Below are 22,178 nucleotides of genomic sequence, written 5' to 3'. Positions count from 1 at the left end.
TCCCCCTTCCTCTTCACCCTCTACACCACAGACTTCAGCCACTGCACAGAGACCTGCCATCTTCAGAAGTTTTCTGATGACTCTGCGGTGGTTGGATGCATCAGCAGGGATGATGAGACAGAGTACCGGGCTGTGGTCGACTCCTTTGTCACGTGGTGTGAGCAGAATCATCTGCAGCTCAACGTGGCAAAGACCAAGGAACTGATCGTGGACTTCAGGAAGACCAGGAAACACTTGACCCCTGTTTCAATCCAGGGGGTCAGTGTTGACATTGTGGAGGACTATAAATACCTTGGAGTACACATTGACAATAAACTGGACTGGGCTAAAAACACCACAGCACTTTACAGGAAGGGCCAGAGTCGTCTCTATTTTTTGAGGCGACTGAGGTCCTTCAACATCTGCCAGAAAATGCTGAGGATTTTCTATGAGTCTGTGGTGGCCAGTGCGATCCTCTATGCTGTTGCATGCTGGGGGAGCAGGCTGAGGGTCGCAGATGCCAACAGACTTAATAAACTGATCCGTAAGGCCAGCAATGTTGTGGGGATGGAGCTGGACTCCCTCAAGGTGGTGTCGGAGAGGCGGATGCTGTCCAAGATAAAGACAATGTTGGATAACACCTCCCACCCACTCCATGACATGTTGGTCAGTCACAGGAGCTCGTTCAGTGAGAGACTGAGATTACTGAAAAGCACCACTGAACGACACAGGAAATCATTCCTGCCTGTGGCCATCTCCCTGTACAACGCATCCACTTAACACACTGTTTGCTGCTACAGCTACACATGTTTCTTTTCCAAATATTTATTTATAAGTGACTTATGTATGTATGTATGTATATATATGTATATATTGTACTATTCTTAGTTAGCGTATTGTCTGTCTTGTCTTAATGTTGGTTTAAAATGGAGCACTGTAACAAAAAATAATTTCCCCCAGGGATCAATAAAGTATTCTGATTCTGATTCTGATTCTGATTTTGTTTGCTTAAAAATCTACAGCTTTATACTGTGAATTCCAATGTGCACAACCCCAAAAGATGTAGTTTTACTCAAATAATACCGTAAAATCTAAGTTTTTCAGACATTTTCAACATTACAATATGTAATTGTAAAATGTATGCATATTTATTTGTTTTCACAGAAAATATTTATAATTTCAACATTTTATTACAGTAAAAAACAAAGTTTTATCCAGTCTCACAATTAACGGTTATTCAATCTATTTAATACAGTAAAAGGAAGTTTTTGATTTTAGGCTCCATTACCGTTGGAATTTGACGGTGTTTTGCTGTATATTTTACTGACTTTTTTTACAGTGTAGGCGTTATCTGTGATATTCCTTAACTATAATTTATCCAAGTTAACTTCAGTTAACCATTCAGACAGTTCTTTTGCAATGAAAAACATAAACACCCATGCTGCCGGTAGGTTTCCTCAGTGCCAGCTGTTAACATTATAGCTGCTTATGCAGTAACCATGGTAACCACGGACTCTGAGCGGCTGGATCGAGGTCAGACAACAATTTTACATGTATGATCTTAAAACAGGACACAGCCACTATACGTGCTGGCCTCATATCAAATGTGAAGGCAGACTGAGTCTATGTTTGACGTTTGTTTATATCTAATCTTCCTTTTCAAACATTTAAACAGCAGCGAGTCTGCAGCTGAGGGAATACAAACTCAAATTGTCGGAACAGGTTTGCTCGTTTCTTGGATTCATTTGGTGATTTATTAAATCTATAACTGTTATTCTAATCTGCTGCTGGGTCTCTTACACTTTTCTTTATGCTGTATATTTTCATGTCTCTGGAATAGTTGGCAGTTAGATAGTCAGCTGGGAAACTCTGTGTTAACTCATGGAGCTGAGGATATCGTGGATATGCTGACCTCGCTCCGTGGTGTACAGGGCCGTTTACCCTCATGATTAATATTCACAATAAAAATATTAGCCGAACATCATGAAGTCTGTATGTGTTTCATAGTGTCGAACAACCTTTGTACAGTTAAAGCCAGCAGTTACTACATGACGGAAACACCAACGTTATCTCTTTTATGCGTTTATACACAGGTCACGCTGATTACTGAACAAAAACCCAAAGATCAGATGTTAAACAGATTTTTTTGCTCTCTCTCCTCCTTAAACATGTTTTTAATGTTAGTCATAATTCAGAATTGGCGACTGAAACACGTAGGACACATAAGAACTTCAGGAAATAAAACACCGATAAATATAACCCCAGTAAAAGAAGTCAGCGGGGGTTACTACAGCTGTGTACCGGGGCCTGCGCTTTGTCGGTGGGATTGCTTGCGAGGCGAGCGGGTCTATCCCACGCTTTGCCGTGAGACTGGGCAGACATCTCCGAAATCATCGAAGCACTTTTGCAAAGAGGCTGTATCTTGACAAACTGACCAGACACATGAAGATTAAACCACTACATTCTCGGCTAAAAAAATATTAAAACGGTATTTGGTGACACACAAACAGGGTTTTTCAAAGCTCAGGGGCCTGTTCTTCGTACCTCGCTAAGTAAGTTAGCTGGATTAGATTGTTGACGATTTCGCGTGATCTTGGATCGTTCGGTTCCCCGAAGCTCATCCGGGACTTGCTGTCATAGCAACAGAGCCGTAAGCGTAAACCTGCTCGGGAGCAGGTTTACTTTATGTAAACAGGATTAGATCGCGGCCACGCAGGTATGTCCGCTTCATTTATACGAAAGCAACAGCGATAAATAAATAACATCAATGTAACTGAAGATAATGCAGCACTTGATCCTTTTATTGATGTCACACAGATACATACAGGTCATTTCCTAAAAAAGGGAAATATACTATTAACATTCTATTACATGTATGTGATTATTACAGATGTAATTCATATTTCAGAGTAGTAATTGTAAATTACTTCGTGTAATCAAGATGAGAGACCACGGCTATAAAAGCCAAGGTGGATTTGGGAAGCCTGTCGCAGCCATGTCCTGTCCGTTTACGCGAGCAACCCATTGCGGAAGGTGCAAGATTGATAAGGAGAGTCCTCAGAATTCAGCATATATTGCGGGACAGACAGGATCCTTTAGCTCAGCGCGACAGTGTGCTCATAGAGAGATATCGATTTTCCCGTGAGGATATTATTTACTTAACCAACTTGTTGACGAGGGGGTGCAGGACCACCACCTGTCTTTTTTTGCTCTGCCCTTTTCTTGGTTGCTGTTATAAACAAACAAACAGATTATTTCAGGGTCTCTTTCCAAGAGACTAAAAGCAATATAAGTGATAAATATTACCATTCTATAGAATATTCTTATATTTCACTTTTACTTGTTCCCATGTTCTAGTGGGTCCTGTTGTGGCTCTAATGTGAAAGAGGATATAATATAACAATATAATATAATGTAATATAATATTGGATAATATAGTGTAATATAATAAATCTACCCTACCGCCTACTGGTGTTGGCCAGAGGGGCCGATGGCGCGATATGGCAGCCTCGCTTCTGTCAGTCTGCCCCAGGGCAGCTGTGGCTACAACTGTAGCTGCCTCCACCAGTGTGTGAATGTGAGAGTGAATGAATAGTGGCATTGTAAAGCGCTTTGGGTGCCTTGAAAAGCGCTATATAAATCCAATATATTATTATTATTATTATTAAATTACTTACGAGTTTAATTTGTCAGCAACTTTCTGCCAGCCCTCTCTCCTTGCTTTTGCAGCCTTTGCAGTGTTCCCTTGCGTTCTGATTAAACTCTGAAACTCCTGAAATCCCTCACTCAGGAGTTCTTGCTCTGCTGCCGAAAAATACCGAGCCGAGCGCACTCCTTCGACATTTTCGCCGACCAATCAGAGGGTTGCCGATCAATGTTTCTACTATCGATGCGTAGCCCCTTTTACGACACCCAGTGATGTCACATTACTGCGTCCAGCTGTACTAATCGTCAACGGAAGGTGTGTTCGGAGAACCGGATTAGCGAGCTCACGGTTAGCGCGATGGTTTGATCTTGGATGTGTCATTTGATCTTGGATGTAGTGAGCGACGTACGAAGAACGGGCCCCAGTTCTGTTAGCTTCCACATGCAGGTTGTTGTGTGCTAGAAACAATGGCCACCAGGCCAAAGCAATGGTTTTGACTCGATCAGCGTTAACCCCGCCCCCTGAGTTTGATGGGTGAGGCTGACAGATAAAATTATTTCATGATGAGAGCCAGGCGCCAGGACTGCCAAAATGAAATAAATAAATATATCATTAAATAATTAATTAAATGTGTCAATAATTAATTAAATGTGTCAATAATTAATTAAAATGTGAAATACATAAATATTTAATTAAATGTGTCAATAATTAATTAATTAAATGTGTCAATAATTAATTAAAATGTGAAACACATAAATAATTAATTAAAATGTGAAACACATAAATAATTAATTAAATGTGGCAATAATTAATTAATTACATGTGCCATAACTATTTATTTAATTAATTAATTCCAATTTTAATTAATTATTGACACATTTAATTAATTATTTAATGGTGTATTTAATTAATTCATTATGGCAGTCCTGGCGTTCCATAGATATGGTTGAAGCTATGATAGGATGGCATCCTTGCCTCAGTCTGCGGTGGAAAAAAGCGTTTCTTTGTTAAATAGGGCACATCTGTTTACAATCACGCACTCTGAATCTTCTTGTCCTCCTCCTTCGCTTTTTCACACATACACGCACACACGCAGTCTATTTTGCCATAGCAACAAGGGTTAGCAAATGAGGCAAATATCTGTAGGGGGGAATTGGTCGCAAATCGCATCCCGATCGGCTTCTGGTCTTTTGATCACTCGCTCACACGCTCCTACATATTTATGCGAACGAGCGTGATTGTCCAGAGCTTTCTGAGTGATTAGCAGCGCGCCCCGTGCTGCTCGAACACACCTCATCCCGATTGGTTATTGGTTTGGTGACTCACCGCGTACGACTTGTGTGCAGAAGAGCGGTAATTCATCTATAATAGGTCCGAATACTTTCGTAATAAAGCAAAAGATGAACGTTATTTTTAACAGTACTGTGATTTTAGGGTTTCCACAGACGCACTTTGTGCCCAACAATCCGTAATCAGTGCGCCATTTTTTGCGCTTTTCTCGTGTTAGCTATAATAATAATAATAATAATCATAATAATAATTATAATAAAAGATCTCTCACTTAATAAATGGAGATCCCAGGCTCTTCTTTAGTTGGCACTGCCATTAAGGTGCATAATAAAAACGAGAGATTAAGCATGATGGCGCGTGCTCCATTTATAATTAGTACGCGTAACGCTGCGTCTCCGTGCGTCTCCCCGTGATTAGCCAATCTGCATCCATCTGCTCGTACTGCATCAGCTGCCACGTTAGGCCCAGTGTGGACGTCACAGATTTTTTTCCCCTCTTTCCTCACCTTTTTTTCCTGTTCCACCAGAGCATCTCTCTCTCTCTCTCTCTCTCTCTCTCTCTCTCTCTCTCTCTCTCCTTCTGCTCTCCCTCTCTTTCTACACCGCCCACTCCTTCCCCAATCATTGATCCGACCACTCACTGCCGCCTCGCCGGCTTCTTTTGCCTCATTACATCGCCCGCTGCGCTTTCTGCATTTTTTTAGGGAGGAGAAACGGCACATTTTGGGACCAAGAAAAAAGAAAAAGAAAAAACACATCACCATGGCGAGCACCGAGGATAAAGCGGCCAACAAGGAGAACGTGTCCAGCTGGAAGGACTCCATCTACAACCCGAGAACCGGGGAGCTGTTGGGTCGTACTGCCAGCAGCTGGGGTAAGGATCCCCGTTACACAGCAGTCAATTAGTGGCCGCGCTTTGACATTCACGGAGCTTATACCTAATCTTATATTCATTTTCAAAGCATTTATAGCCACGTGTCTCTTCGGTATAAAGCCTCCTATAAATGTCTTTGTGTGGATGGATTTAAATGAGTGCCACATAGATGGCTGAGAAGCCATCACGGGCCTGTGTGAAGGTGTTAAAGGAGAAGCCTGTACCAAGAGGCTCGCCAAGATAAATGATGCTATCAGAGGTGTGCAGCAGTCTGTCTCTGCTGCATAGGGGAAAACAGCCAAGCAGGCGATAATCAGTCACAGCAGCCTTGTACATTTTTAAAATATATATATATATATCTATATAATTTAATGAATGATCAGCATCTGCATTAACAGAGTTATCCGGGACCTGCACTGACACAGCAGAGCCCAGCTGAGAAAGATGCTCATCATAGCTGAGGAATGTGCCACAGGCACAATCAATATCTGATCAGGCCATACATTTTATGTAATAATCCCCCAGTTATTTCCAGAGTAAGGTAGTAACAGGGGTACCCTCCCTCCAGCAGCCGGCTCCTATAGGCTAGCGCAGATTGTCAGGCTGCCTGCGCCCCTGTGCTGCTGTGCAGTGGGATGCTCCATTGCAGTTGCATGGCCGCCCACATTAGCATGCCTGTCAAGGTCAAATGGGATTCCCTCTCTCCTCTTTCTCTCTCTTTTATGCACCAGGCAGGTGCATTGTGGGATACTGTTGGAGTGGAATGAGGGAGGGGGGGGGGGGTGTACAGCGGGAAGCTGAGGGGTCCACCCCCCACCCCCCGTTTTTGGCAACTTAGAGGGCATCCGTGCTGTGCAGGCTGGATGATGGTGAACCATTTTGAGTCAGATGTTCCCATAAATGCAGCTTTTTCTCTCCCCGCAGTTATATAAATGAGACAGCAGATGCCCCGAGAAACTGCCGCAATCTTTGAATCACGTTTGGGCTGAAAAGAAGTGAAATGGGGCCTCACGTTTGTTAGCAGCCGGTGAAATTTCCTCCCATATTCAAAATGGTTTCCCTCGAAGGGACAGTTCATTCAAATGACCTGAAGACGAGGGGAAATGTAAAGCAATCAAGCGTAAGGCTATGGCTAAAATGTGCAGTTAATCGCAGTGAATCCCTTTTTATCTCATCACCGTCTTCTTTCTCTTTCTCTCATGTGTTTCCTCCCGTGACATCCTCCAGCACTCATCCTCTTGTTCTACTTGGTCTTCTACTGCTTCTTGGCCGGCATGTTCGCTCTGACCATGTGGGTGATGCTGCTCACTCTGGATGACTATGTGCCGAGGTACAGAGACCGCGTTCCAGAGCCAGGTTAGTATCTCTCAAGATTAAAATACACAGGAGTAACTGGACTTTTCCTTTTCTGTTCCTGGCAGCATCAATCATCCAGGCATTCATTATTAATGCCTGCACCAATAAGGTGCTGTCACAATAAAGCGCTGCATAACAGCTGCTTTTTACATCGATCTATTTTGAAGACTCTTCCTGTGTGATATCACCAGTGGATGCTGTTGGCTGAGTGTTTTCTTTCCGAGCGTATAAAGAGGGGAAAGAGGTTCTACAGCCCACAGACGATCAAAGATAACCAAAAGTCGCAATGTTTTTCCCCCCTTTCTCGTTCACAGTGAACTCCCTGCCCTGTTCCCCCCCACAACCAATCAGCATCTTCATCTACTTTGAACTAGGTGTTGTTGATTTTGGAGGACTGCTTGGCAGGAACCCATGGTTCCACACTGAATACCAACCCAAACAGACACAACCTTGTAGCATAAATTCACCATGATTATTTCTATATCTGCGTATTAGGACATCATTCACCTCCACCTTTAATGACGAGTTTTGATAACTCTGCATAGGCGTGGTTTGATGACCATTAGAATAGTTTCCAGGTTTTTCCAAGGGTAGACAGGAAGAGACCACCCTCACTGACTTCTGAGCTTTAAAGGTTAATCCTGGTAGGCTTGGGGTAAAGAGTTAACAGCAGATGTAATGGATCTAAGGTTACTTGGGTTCAGTTGATCTGCCTGCCCACAGTGCAGTCACCACACCTGTAAGCAGGAGTGCAGCATGAAGATGGCCATGCAGAAGTGAATTTCAGATTTCCAAATGAATCCTTTTAATAGATTATCAGAATCAGCAATGTTCTACTACAGTACTCATGGTGACAGCCCAACTATGCTACTTGCTATTTCTTCGCTGACAAACAGAAGGCTAACATTTATTACCAGATGGACATCAATGCCATGATGAAGGGCTTCAGGGCGAATCCTGAAAATGTACTTTTTAAACTCTCAGCTGTACGCAGAACCAATTTTTTTTTATGCTCTGCCAACATACCGTCAGCATAAATGACACTTAATAACAGGGTGATTGTTATTCATAACCGCTGATGCAGACCTGCTGCTGGACAGTGTGGTTGTATAAAATGTGGCGTACTTGTTACGAGATCATCGATGGCTTTGGCAGGACATAACAGTGTTTGAAAGATAAAAATTGAGGTGCAGGCGCTGTGTTTTTGGTGTCATCTCTGACAGTAATCAATGCTGATTGCTGTTGATAGTTTCGATTTTTGTGTTGATGTTCAATGTGTAAATCTGGCTTCCTCTGAGTTGATGGCTGTGTCTGGTTTGTGTTTCCAGTCATTTTTATTAGATGATTGATTGTATTGTGGTGATTCATCTTGGATTGGAGGAGTTAACAGAGCTTTCAGAGACCAACATTATTCTTTATTTAAAAGTTCACAATCATATTAGATTATAAAACATTCATAAATGATCTCAATTTTGCAGCAAATATTATTGTCGTTTTGGCTTCAGTGCTCCGTAGTATGGTGGTTTACACATTGGCCTAACGAGTGAAAGCTTCCCAGCTTGATCCCGGGAGGGACACAAATCCCTTTGGGGTTGTGTCAGGAAGGGCATCAAGCGTAAAAAAATCTGCCAAATCAAATAAGCGGAGCTACCCGCTGTGGCGACCCCGTGTGAATAAGGGAGCAGCTGAAAGTGGCTTTTTATTTGGCTCAAGTGCTGAGAGGGCCTGTCCAACTCACAGTGCCATCCCCACAGCACCACCTACCTGAAACGCATTCAGGGCGTGTGTGAGTATGTGTTCACCGCTTTCCTTCGTTTACCTTATGTCTCGTTACAGGGTTGGTGATTCGTCCAAATTCACTGGACATTACTTTCAACAAATCTGACTCAAAAAACTACAAAAACTATGTCAACCATCTGGAATCCTTCCTGCAAAGTAAGTGCACTTTGCTCTAATGCACAGATAAATTAAACAGATTGAAAGCGAGCTGTAATAAAATGAATACCACTCTCCCTCTCTCCGATCTTTTTCCACTGACTCTTGCCAAATATCTGAATACGCTGTACCTCAATCCATCTCTGTCTCTGCATCAGGATACAACGATTCGATGCAGGAGAACAACGAGGAGTGCATTCCGGGAGAGTATTACATGCAGGATGGCGGTGAGATGACAAAGAAAGTTTGTCCCTTCAGGAGGACCTCCCTGAGTTTGTGCTCTGGCCTTTCCGACACCGACTTTGGATATCAAGAAGGAAAACCCTGTGTGCTGCTGAAGATGAACAGGGTAACACTCGCTATTTCTCACAGATCCAGGGAAACACGCGTCCTTTTCCTGTTTTCCGCACAGCCTCTATTCTCCACTTATTTGTTCCCAAAAATAAATGATTTCTAATTCTGGACCCACGCAAGCAGCAGCCATGCACAGTTTCAACCTCTCTTCCTGTTTCTCTCCTTTCGTAGATTATTGGCCTGAAGCCAATTGGGGATCCCTACATCAACTGCACGGTCAAAGTAAAGCATTTTCTCTACATTACACTTGTCCTGCTGGCTTGTATGTGTATTTTTTGTCTTTTTTATTTCTTTCATACAAAAACATAACAGTTTCACTGTTTTCTTTCTGTTGATCTCGCTTTCATTTCTTCCTTCTTTTTGTTTGTGTTGTGTCTGATATCTTCCTGCATGCTGTCACTGATGGCTTTAGGGTAAGATAAACATGTAAATTTTACAGGATAAGGCCAGTAGGGGTGTTAACACATTTTCATTATGTAACATGCCGTTATGCAGGTGACTCTAAACCAGTCTTAGTGCCATTCTAAAGTCTATTTTAATCTAATCGGTGTACGTTTTCTGCCAGAAATGTCACTTTTTTGGATTGAGCGGAACGCATCGTGTTTTCCACTTCATTTAAACCTCCTCGCTGACAGCAGAGAGTCCTCACTTTTCTGTCTTGTTCCGTCCCGTTTCATGTGGTCTCGGAATATGTCTCATTAATTCGACATTAAATGAATTCCTTCATTGTAAAATCTTTACTCTGAGACGTGTCCTGCCTTGCAGAAAGACCACCCGGTCCAAATGCACTACTTCCCAAGTGAGGGCCGCATTGATAAGATGTATTTCCCCTACTACGGCAAGAAAGCCCATGTAAGTATTTAACTACAGCCGGACAGTATCCACTAACCTGCCCAATAAGTGATGTGTTACTAATAAATGATCGCCTCGGTCCTGATGCAGGAGAACTACATGCAGCCCCTGGTGGCTGTGAAGCTGCTGCTCACCAAGGAGGACTACAACAAGGAGCTGGCCGTGGAGTGCAGGGTAGAGGGCACCAACCTGCGCAACAACGACGAGCGGGATAAATTCCTGGGCCGCGTAACGTTCAGGGTTAAGGTGGTGGAGTAAAAGGCAAATATACAGCCTGTGAAAGGAAATCTAATTGAAGCTGCCCACTAAGGATTTATCTTTATTTTATTTTATTTTTTTAAGAAAAAGAAGGAATCGTCAAAACGTCACAAAGGCGGCATTTTGGGATGTGGCACAACACAGTCAGCGAGACAGTGGTACCACATGCTGCTTTCATGACATTTCTGACTTTTCTTTTCTTAACGATTCCTCGCTGACCTCCTCAAAGACCCTCATAACAAAGCACAGGCTCCGCTCGTGAGTCCGTCCATCCACACGCCCTCCCTCCCCTTTCCCCCTCTTCCCCCCCTTCCCCATTCACCTATTGCACTGTTCATCCTCCGCTCAGTTACGTTTGTTGTTGTTTTTGTTTTTTCTTTATTTGTATTGACGTGATTCGATAACTTATAGCCATTGCAACCAAGCCATTTGGAGCTGTTGTGTAATTGTTGATGAAACAATTTTGTTTAAATTTGTTTTTAGAGCTTCCCGCTGCCAGGGAAGAGAGTGTTGCTTTCATCTCTTAAACTGTATGGATTCAGTATTATCATCAGTGTGGAGAGGATTTTTATCTTGCTGTATAGTATAACTGAGAAAGTAGAACATCTCCAGAGTATTATTCGTCGCACATCACAAAGACTTCATGGAAACATACCGTGATAATCAAGTATAGCCACTGTATCCCTGTATATGAAATGCCAATTACAAAGTCCCTTTCTACTATAAATACATTGTGATGCTATAACATATTTAGGGGAATTATAGATAGATCTTTGTCTTGTGGTCCGCGTAGCCACAACCCAGTCTTGTGCTGTGTGTCCGTCTGTCTGCATGTCCGTCTGTCTGTCTGCCCGTCTTCCTGTTTACTCACCTCTCCACTGCAATAGCAAACACGTGGGTGAGCCCTCCGGGACTTGAGACCACCTCGCGGGGCAGGGGGCGGGGGGTGCCGTCGTGTCGACTGTGGTTCAAGGCGACACGGGCGCGCACTCACTCGCGAGAAGGTACGGTGTAAAAATTAGCTTTTAAGGCGGAGAGGCGCTGGAAGAAGCGTTGTTGCAAAACTCAAAAGTTCACTGTAACTATGTACTGTATATCTATACGTGATCTGTATATCTATCTGGGTCTCAAAGATTGTTAGTTTTTCTCTCTTCTTCAGCCTGTTGATCTGATTGTCTGCCGATCTATTACTCTTCAATGTATATATATATAAACTATCTTACCATATTTACTTAATTCACACTGTATTTTTGTCACAAAAACACAATGTCTGTGCACTGTAAAGAAATAATTTAAACAAAGATTTACAGGAAAATATCTTATTCAAAGCTATGTTTACACAGTCTTAAAAGGAACCCGCATTTGAACAAACAACTTGTAACATCTCTTCAGGGTGCCTTAAGACCTGATGAAATAAATTGTGGGATAAGTGATTTTGAAGAAAAAAATGGAGTCCTGTGTTGTGTTTTGTTTTCCTTCATTCAAATTCTACCTTAAATTCTGTCAGCATCCAAGTCAAACTTCACTGATTCTGATTCTTTACAACAACTTGCTTTTTTGCACCAATATCTAATATAGTAAACTCTGTGCAGACATGGAGGATGACCTGCTGAAGTTCTGATTACGGAGCGTCAGAATGGAGAAGAAAGGCATGGTTGTTGGTGGCAGATGTGCTCGTTTGAGCTGATTACTCTGAATCATCTCTTTACAGAGAATAGTCTGAAAAAGAGAAAATATAAGAGAACAGCAGTTCTCTGGAAGAAAATGCCTTTTTGATGCCAGAGGACAGAAGAGAATTGTCAGATTCCTAAAGGTAATAAGAAGGTAACAGCTATTTAAATAACTCATTACAACCAGTGTATGCAGAAGACCATCTCTGAATGTGCAACATGTCAAACCTTGAAGCAGAAGACCTGAGAACAGGAGACGGAAGCTAATATTTGCACAGAGTCACCAAAACTGGAGAAAGAGAAGATTTGGATAAACGCTGTCCAATCTGCTGAGTCACATTCAGATGGTAGGGCCAGAATTTAAATGAGATGAAATCATGGATCCATCCTTCCTTGTATCAACAGTTCAGCCACCTGCCGCATTTTCTTGCTGCACTTAATGCCACACTTTGATCGTCAAAATTACCAGCTGAGTATCGTTTAAACACCGCAGCCTACCCGAGCATTGTTGCTGACCACAGTTTGTGTTTGTGACTGCACCCAGCAGGATAGTGCACCATGTCACAAAGCACAAATGATGTCAAACTGGGCTCTTGAACATGACAGTGAGTTCGCTGTACTCAAACCGCCATAGTCACCAGATCTCAGTCCAACAGAGCACCTTTGGGATGCAGTGAAACGGGAGATTTTTGAAAACAGAAGCAGCTTTTCTTCCTCTTGTGAAATAACAATGATCTGACCTCTTTTGTCCAGGGACAGTTACATAAATGAAGCCATGTGTAAAGATGGAGGGGGATTCTGTGTTTGGAGGAACTGATAACAACTCAGACACCTGATGCCCAGAGCCAAACCCAGACACCATTGTTGTAATGGGTCACAACCCCCCCCCCAAAAGGCCTCGAAACACTTATTTAATCTTTAACAAGAACATGTTTTCATACATGTATCAATTCATTTTTAGGGCACATCTTGATTTCGCCCATCATGTGACTGAACAAAGGAATGTTTAATTGTATTTTTGGATGCATCATAAAATTACATAATTGTACTTGTTTAAATTCCCAATTCTGCTTCATACCTCTGGGACTGGAAAGAGAGCTAATGAGGGACCGCAGTTGTTTATTGAAGCCTGGGATTGTTTATCTTCAGCCTCTAAGTACTCTCACCGCAGTTGCAGCACATATTTGCTGGCACACGAGGGAGCCAGAAGCAAGAATAGTTTAGGCGTGCGCGTGGCACTAACACAGTGCTGCTTGTTGGATGACGAACTGCAAGGGAGCAGGTCTTGGTGTGGCATTTGAACTTAGCAGGTACATGCTTAAATAAAATCTAAACAATCATTAGTCTGTAAAGATTTGTTCATCTTTATAACCTCAACAGTCTTTTCCTCATTTCTCAAAAACCTAGTCTAGCCTGGTATTTGTGCAAAAGGCCAGACCTGCAACTGAGTCTGAAATGGCTGTAGAGGTCAGAATACATCAGTAGAGGCATTCGGATCACACCTGTCCACTCTAATTTCACAGCGCCTTCATCTGCCCGGCTCCTGCAGCGCCCCTGGGCTGCAGCAGCTCAGTTCTTTCGTTGTCAACAGCAGTTTGAACCCAAGTCCTGCTACATGAGATAATCTGTCGGGGTTTAGCTGCAGCAAGAATCCACCTTAAGTTCTGCTAAGCTCTTACCGTCCTTGAGTTGGGCTGAACAACTGGTACTGGAGACAAAAGAAAGTACACTTCTTCAGCTGTATGGACGAAGGAGGTGGGCAAACGTAAAATAAACCGCTCTGACATGAAGAACTCACACATAAATGAGTGTTTCATGTGTTAGTGTCTTCCATAATCATTTCATATTTTCCCCTTCTAGCCATCACAGCCACCCGATACATTTAAAGGTTGACTTTTAATTTCATTCATATTTCACTAAAAAAGGAGAGACCAAACGTGATGAAGCTGTGAAATGTTTTACAGTTCTGAGATGCTACAGAACTTGAAGGGATTTGAAGCTGATTTGAGCAAAGAAGGCGCAAGGATAACACTGGTTATCGCCTTATCAGCTATGAGCTAAACCTGCCAGTTTGGAGCACAGCCTGAATGTAGTCAGCATCCTAAAGGGATTAATGCGACTGATATTTTTAGGTTTTACTCCAGAGTTCTCCGCAGCACTTTCCCTGTGGTTATATTTAGCCCAGAGAACATGCGCGGCATGACTCGATTTGGGCCGCTCTCTGACGCTGGTGGTGGAAATGTTCAGGCTTCAAGGTGACAACAAATGACAAACACATGAATATTCATGAGTGAAGAAAGACACTTTTTAAAAGACATTTTAATTTATTCAAATGAGTCACGATTCAAGGAAACGTCTGCTGTGCTGTACTTCATCTAGTGTAGCAATTCCTCTCATTTTATATTTACATGCATCGTGTACTTATTAAAATTACCTGTATAAACTGACCTCTGCGCAAGATCTGGAAATGTAAAAACTCTCTAGAGTCTCTAGACTCAGCCCAACAACCTCAAACTAAGAAAGGAGCCCCGAGTTAGCGTTTCAGGGCCAGTATAAAGCAACCTGTGCATTCCTGGTTCAGGAATTTATTGCTCAATCTGTCTAAATTTTAATCTTTTATGTGCAGCAATGAGCTGCTTTTTCAGCGCTCATCTCTCCCCCAAAATCCCAGAGGTAAGAGTCTCCATTTCTCACTACAAGCAGAGGCTCACAGCACCAACAGCAGAGGGACTCACTGAAGAGGTTTTTGGTATTCTTCACTCTCTTTCATTTAATTCTATATTATAAATTACTTACATACAATATTTTCCTTTCTCTCTGTGCATAGATATATATATATATATATTTCTTTATATACAATACATACAATTGTAACAGTTGATCTTATAAAACTAAAACATTCAGTGTAAATGCAATCCTAATTGTCAGATTTAGGATCACAACAGGTGACTAAAAAAACACAATTATGTCCTCCACATGGTGTTAGATAAAAAGCACTTTCGTCGTAGAAACAGCGTGATCTGATGACAGCAAGGAAAGTGCTCTGAAATTCTACAGTTCGCTACCAATGAACCTCCTCCAATTCTGTTGAATGTCTACATGTGTGGTTGTTCCTGTTTGCTTGTAACACAACACTGCTTCAGCTGGTAAAACCACACTCACTGAACCTCTTAGACAGGAACTTTATAAGGTAGTTCTGGCACAAACATATTGCGTTAACTTGCTCCTCTTACTCCTCTAATGTGTGTCATTAATGAAAACTTTAGTAACACTTTCTCCTAGCAGTCATTTATGGTCAAAGTCGTTGCAAAGCTACAACATTAGAAAAGAAAAAGAAGCTGTGAACCTGAGCGACAGTGCTCGAAACACATTGTCAAATCCTTCATACTTTACTGCTTCCCTATGCCATGGACATCCTTACAAGAGACACACTCGTGTTCGCCTCTCGTAAAACCTTTTTTCTTTTTTACACGAGTTTAGAAAACAAAATACTGAATGTTAACACGGTTGTTTCGTATCAAATGTGGCTGCTCACAGCAATGTACACGTGCCAGACTTCTTGTCATCATCGAGACCTCCTCCACCTTCTTTCCTGTTGGGATCATTGAGTTCATCAAATAGTCCAGTGTCGATCATCTCCTGCTGCCATGGGATGGGTACAGCGCCTGTGCTAAACTCCTTGAAGAATTTCTCGTCATTGGCGTCGAACTCGATGCCCTTGATCTCAGAGAACTCGGCGATGTCACCAGTGTCCTTGGCATAGACAACGTTGGGCTTGGGGACCCATGGAGGGTCAATCAGCCCTGCCTCCAGGCGGGGAAAGTTGATGGTCTTGAACCACTCGTGTTTCCTGGGATCCTCCATGTTGTTCCTAATGAAAAGACAAAAAATACACTTCTCCATCAGAGTTTGTGAATTGCAATGTCCGATCCATGTGGCAACTCAAGGGCAGCGTTTAGACATCCATTATACTAGCATTAAGTTCACAAATGGCAATAAACTTCTTGGATAAAAGAGCCACTTACCTCATGCCCAGACGCTCATCCATTTTCTTCTTGAGGAACAGCTGGATGATGTCCTTGGTTAGTGCATCAAAGCACTTGTGCTCCCACTTTGGCTCCTCATTTTGGATGCGCCTCTGCACCTCTTCCTTCTCAACCTTCTCCTTTTTGCTCTCAGGGCCTTTAAAAGGTGTGTAGCCAGCCACCATCTCATAGATACTGCAGCCCAGGGCCCACCAGTCCACTGATGTCCTGTATGGGGTTTTGGTCAGGAGCTCAGGGGCCATGTAGGCTCCAGTACCAGCCTGGATAAAGGACGAATATGAGATTCAAATACAAAAAACACTTCATTAGATATTCTGACCTAATGGAAGGTGCTTCATATTTATTACGAAACTTGAAACTTGTAAGACCATTTAAGGAGGAAGCACTTAACACCAAGCAAAAAGTAGGTATAGTATTATACAGCATGTGGCCATACCCCTCAACAGAAGAAGAGAGCTAAAAATCTTTATAAAGTCTTCACATCTTGTCTCTAACTTTCACCTGTCACTCTATTCCCTACTTTCTTCCTGCCCTTCTGCTCCCATGTCATCCTTGCTTTCCCTATATGACCCCACATGTAGCCTCGGACCAGGAGCTTAATCCTATTGCTAAGCCTACTACCTGTCAAGAGTTGTGTATGTCTACGCACTGACAGAGCTGTCCGGCCTCTTATATAAGGGACAGCCATTTTTGGATACTATAGCTACCAGCAGAAATAATACCAGACAGCACATAGCCATGAATTACTAATGGACATATACAGTAAACTGATATAAAACTTAAAAAGCTACTGCAAGCAAACAGTAGGAACTACAGGATTCACTGTCCTGCTATAGTGACACCAAAAATGCATTTACTATGTACTGAAAGTATTCTGTGTGGAGCTAGGATGTCCTCCACGTATACCCAGGTGCTCCACCTACAGTCCAAAGATAGAAAGACTAGGTGAATGGAAACTAAAGTATTGCCTGTTACATGTCGGCCCTGTGACTGACTGGCACGCTATATACTGTTTAAACATTACTTATGTATTTTATATTACAAGACACCAAGCATGCAAAACTAGTAAAGTGCATTCATTTTCCAATTTGTTCCCTGTGCAACTTTAAAAAAAACAAAACATGTATGACCACTCATGTCATAAATTGAAATCAAAGTTCATCTGGTTTTAGTGTGTTTTTAGTGTTTTTAAAGAACCATTCCAGACGTGTTTGCAAACTAGCACATCTAAACATATTCAGCGTACATTTTACCTGGATCTGTCAATCTAATCTGGGACAGACTTGTGTAATTCCACTAAGAGGATTAGGGGTCCAAAGCCAGCCTTGCCTGTAAAGGTTAGCCTAGTCACTTTGGCTGGCTGAGGAGCATCAGAGTACATGATAATGAGCTTACTGGACTTTCATATAGCCAAGAGCTTACTCTTTGCTGCAGCAAGTAAGTCCTAAAGAAACCCTGGTCCTTAGATGTGTACAGTGGGGTATAATTTAGTGTTAGCATTACCTACCGTTTGTCAAAAACATGTTTTTGTCAGGAAATCACAATTATTATTATCATTTTAATTAATTATGCAACTACTGGTGTGACATCGTGAACTCAGTGAGAACATTGTATCTCTATTTCCTTTTCTTGGGAGTAAAGCAAGAGACTGATATGCTATGTATGTGCTGTTGAAAGACAGTGCAGCACAGCTAAGGTGTCAGAAATAACTAAATCCCTGTGACCAGATTCTTCAGGGAGACCTTCTTACACTTAGCAAGCAGTACTTTTAAAAGCACTGCACCTGCAAGATCTCTAACATAACCACAGCACAAAATGGTGGCCTATAAATAGCCCAGCTATAATCTGACCGCTAAAGGATCAAATGACTTATATAATCGATTCAGAGACTCTCATCGCACAGATCCTTAAGGAATCCAGTAATCCCTGTCCGGATTTAAAGTAAACGCCAAACCAGGACTGACATCTGCCCAGTATCTTACCTCCACCTGTCTTCGGATAATTTAAAAAGACGTAGTGGAAATCAAAGCTTGTGTATGTATATGTGTGGTTTATGATGAGTTGACAAAAATATGTCTATAAGAGCGTGAGTCAGCACAGGATATTTTGCGAGCAGCAAAATATGCCTTATGCTAACAGCCCATTTATGGTAGATATTTTCTACCGTACTTTGACTGCCCACTCATTCACAAGGAGTCACCACAGTGGGTAGTTCCACATGTTTGAGTTTTTACACCGGATGCTGCTCCTGATGCAATCCTCCTGGAATTAAACCAGGGGTCTTTTGCTTGTTAGGGAAATGTGTAAACCACTACACTGTGGAGCTACTATGAAATCCTATAATCAGTCCTGGCATCATATAGCTGTGGCTCTAAAGCTAACAGATTTCTAAGAGCTTAAGAGTGAAACTCAGTGTACTTGTTGTTCTGCATCTTGTTAAAAGTGGAAAAGAAAAACCTGCCATCTAAATTTATAACATCACTGTCGTGTGGGACATCTACTCACCATCTGGGTGACAGTCTTCTCTGGAATGAGTTCTATGGCCAGACCCAAATCTGAAAGTCGGCACTGGCCTTGGCTATCAAGCAACACGTTCTCTGGTTTCATGTCACGATATATTATATTCATGTCGTGCAGGTGTAGAATGCCAGTGGTGATCTGCGCTGTGTAGTGGATGATGCGTTTCATCTCAATGCCCTTGTCCACACCCTTGCCATCGTAGCCTATGTTGTAAATGTGGTACTTGAGGTCTCCTCCATTCATCAGGGTCATGACAAGGCACAGGTGGGTGTTGTTGGCATAAGCATACGCCAAGTTGACCAGGAACAGGCTGTTAACCTTCTCTAAGATTTTCTTCTCCAACAGGGCCATCTTCTCACCTCCCTTCTTCTTCAGACGCTTTTTACACAACTTCTTGCAGGCATACATCTGGCCCGTGTTCTTGACCTGAATAGCACATACCTGGAGGAAAACACGTTACTTGTTAGGAATGTTAGCTTCCAGATGTTTAATCAAATCATTTTAATTTATTTTACTACAAAAAAAAAAGCCTGGTCTCTTGGTAGCTTACTGACTGATCGGATAGCTCCCACTCTCTACTTTAGTATTAACAAAATGTACACAAGAAAATAGATGTGACTTATCCTTTAAAACTTAAATGTTCCTATTTCAGAATTTCACACTAAATATGATCATAAATAATTTTTAATCCAGAGAGTGGTGCAGGACTTAATGTTTAAGATGATAATCTAGCTTGACCCTTGCCAGTGATGCCTTGACAAATCTGACACCTCTCTTGCAGTCAAGGCCCACTATCTGAAAAGTCACTTCACTTATCATTGTTTATAATTCAAAGGTGATTTCTACTTTACTAGCTAAATGAAAAGACTGAACTCATTGCTTAACTCTCAACCACTGTGTATGCTGATTTAGCACAAAGCAATAACAGTCACAGCAAATCTTCACCAGGTTATCGCCAATTTCATACTGCTCTCCACTAATCCACTAATATAATTACTGCTCAGTTAATATGCTTACACAGCAGTTTTTTTTCTTTAAAAATATAATATTTTAAATTAAAGTGCACTTTCAGTTACTGGGTTGAAAGCTTTCATATGTTCTTTAATCCTCAGGTGTTTTGAAAAGACACAATCCCTAAACCAATTAAACAAAGTAATACCTTGTGAAACGCAAGACAAAATTTAAGCTGTAATGCCTGTGTGGTATATGACTTCAGTCTCAGACATGTTAAAACTTAAAGATGTGATTTACTTATATGTGTAATTATGTGTAGAGCACACCTCTACAGCTTAGTTTAGCTTTATCCATACTCTATGGTCATAATGGGATGACTCTTGCAACTCAAATAAATTAATTGAGATGTATTTGCATGCTTACCTCTCCAAAGCCTCCTTTTCCTAGAGTTCTGAACTCATAGAAGTATTTGTCATTGACGGGCTGTTTCTCGTACTCCTTCCACTGGAGGAATTTGTCAAAGAACGGGCTGGCCTGATAATCTGTGAAGGGTTTTCCTTTCAGAAATTCTCTTACACCGTCCTGGACCTTGCCTTTCATCACCTCCTCGAAATTGGCATTGGTGACAGATTTGCATTTGTCAGCAGCCTCTCCAGTAAGAAATGTCAGAAAGCTCTTGGAGTCAGCCTTACAATACTTGGTCATGATGTTTTGGCGTGCCTTGTCTTTTGTTGCTCCTTCAGCCAGATCCCAGTCATACAACTCATCCAAGAACTCTGCGGCAAGCTTAAACTCATTGTTACTTGCAAGGAACTCGCGGAAAAACTTTTTGCCAATAGGCTGCCTTTCACAAAGCAATGTAAAGTCCTTTTCAATGGTAGCTCGTACTGACGTGCACGCCTCAGGTTTGGGGAGAGACAAGCTGCGACGCCGCTTTTTCATCTCCTTGTCATCGCCACCCTGAGCTTTTAGGTAGGCCGTGTTGGCCACCAGGTTATCCAGTCCCCCCATGTCACACATCTTGACAGCTGTATGTTGTCTGTCCCCTCTGAGAAACTGGGTTCTTCAGTGGGTGCCGATGGATACCCTGACACTTTCAGAATGTGTGTCTGTGTGATGGCGCAATTTGCTCAAAAGCCACCGTGCAAATGAGCTTCCTTACCCAGTCTACCTGCAAACCTAAGACACACTGACACACCCAGTAATTACTCATTTAGAATTAAATACCAGGGAGGGATTTTGGCTTAAGGATCTTTGTGTGGTCTATTCAAGGATGCTGAGCACAGAAAGGGAATCGTAAGCGGGCTCTGTGGTAAGAGGCTTTGTAGCCCTATATATTTATTCATGGTGTTCAGTAGTCTTTGAGTAGTTCAGTGAGTTCTGTTGACTATGCATTTAATGTTGAGGTAGTAAAAGATCAGAAATAAGCATAAAGTACTCTGGGAAGAGTGTGTCACGATCAAGCAATGTAGTTCATCAGCATCCTACTTTTTTCTCTTTCCCCTCATCCAGACTCAACAGAGCAGATACATTAGAGAGCTTGCTGCTAATCTGTCTGCTTCTTTTTTTGCCCTCACACTTTCATTCTCATGATTCACTTCATTCATCACTGATCAGCACGTCACAATGACACCTACTGAGGACATTCAAGAGAACGCTTACCACAAGACTCTATTTTCTTAGACAACAGCCAAATGTTTACTTAGTTCATGTTTAGGGTGTTATCATTTATCCACAATACGATTGTATAGCTCACTGATCTGAGGAGCTGTTGAACAGACATGTGGAGCAGACCATCATAAATTAATCTGTTGCATGTGAAGGCTAGAGTTTTGAATCTTGGAAATTATAGCATGTACATTATTTGCTGTATATAATGTAAAATGCAAATTACTTTTTGTATGAGTAAAAGTCAACAGAGAGAAAAACATACATCAGCAGTGGTCCCATCTTTGGAAGTGTACACGTGTCAAAGAAACATACAGGATTGGATTAGTGTGGCTCCAGTAGCTCGGTAGTGATCACTTTATAAAAGCCTGACAAATACGACCTTAATCGTGTGAGCGACTTGGCTACTGCCTAACAGAGAGACAACAAAGGAAAGGCCAAATATGTATATTAGCCAACCACTGATATTTTTCTAATTGCGATAAATTTGCTATATTAGGGTACATTCCAGTGCACACACATAGATATGTATATACAACACAGATGAATATATAATTTATACCATAAAATAATATGCATATGTTATAAATGGTATAATAAATGTATTAATTCAACATTTTAATTTAATTGTTGCAACTTTTTCTTGAAATTAAAGAAAAGTTTTGTATTTTCCTTTTGTTACTGTTGGCAGGAGTCCTACCAGCCAGCTATGATAATGCAGGCTAATTCAGTACAATAAACCTTGGATAATATTAGCTAATCCTTTCTCAAATGGCC

The 22,178-nt window shown here is 41.8% G+C and overlaps 2 protein-coding genes across 4 annotated transcripts; one reads left to right on the top strand and one right to left on the bottom strand.

Moving 5' to 3' along the window:
• The first annotated feature begins 1,564 nt into the window (after window positions 1-1,564).
• atp1b3a (ATPase Na+/K+ transporting subunit beta 3a) lies at window positions 1,565-11,991 on the top strand. 3 transcript variants are annotated; one of them, XM_085389853.1, is made up of 8 exons: window positions 1,565-1,701; window positions 5,619-5,788; window positions 7,016-7,144; window positions 8,981-9,079; window positions 9,238-9,428; window positions 9,605-9,655; window positions 10,199-10,285; window positions 10,376-11,991. In XM_085389853.1, the coding sequence occupies exons 2-8, from the start codon at window positions 5,677-5,679 to the stop codon at window positions 10,541-10,543; spliced, it is 837 nt and encodes a 278-aa protein (XP_085245979.1). In that variant the 5' UTR covers window positions 1,565-1,701; window positions 5,619-5,676; the 3' UTR covers window positions 10,544-11,991. The 3 variants fall into 3 exon arrangements, with proteins under 3 accessions (XP_085245979.1, XP_085245980.1, XP_085245978.1); XM_085389854.1 differs by lacking the exon at window positions 1,565-1,701 and having other exon boundaries at window positions 5,470-5,788; window positions 10,376-10,525; window positions 11,145-11,991; XM_085389852.1 differs by lacking the exon at window positions 1,565-1,701 and having other exon boundaries at window positions 5,477-5,788.
• Window positions 11,992-15,503: 3,512 nt separating this feature from the next.
• On the bottom strand, window positions 15,504-20,753 carry grk7a (G protein-coupled receptor kinase 7a). The gene is made up of 4 exons (XM_085388584.1): window positions 20,157-20,753; window positions 18,765-19,220; window positions 16,239-16,519; window positions 15,504-16,084 (listed from the first exon to the last, which is right to left on the bottom strand). The coding sequence occupies exons 1-4, from the start codon at window positions 20,751-20,753 to the stop codon at window positions 15,745-15,747; spliced, it is 1,674 nt and encodes a 557-aa protein (XP_085244710.1). The 3' UTR covers window positions 15,504-15,744.
• Between the last annotated feature and the right edge of the window lie 1,425 nt (window positions 20,754-22,178).

The sequence above is a fragment of the Rhamphochromis longiceps genome, linkage group LG18 (assembly GCF_057381845.1).
Source record: "Rhamphochromis longiceps isolate RC_006_pf linkage group LG18, R_longiceps_female_GT1.1, whole genome shotgun sequence".
In the NCBI taxonomy this organism is placed as follows: domain Eukaryota; kingdom Metazoa; phylum Chordata; class Actinopteri; order Cichliformes; family Cichlidae; genus Rhamphochromis; species Rhamphochromis longiceps.
Note: the sequence above shows the minus strand (reverse complement) of the source record. Positions and strands in the feature narration are given on the sequence as shown.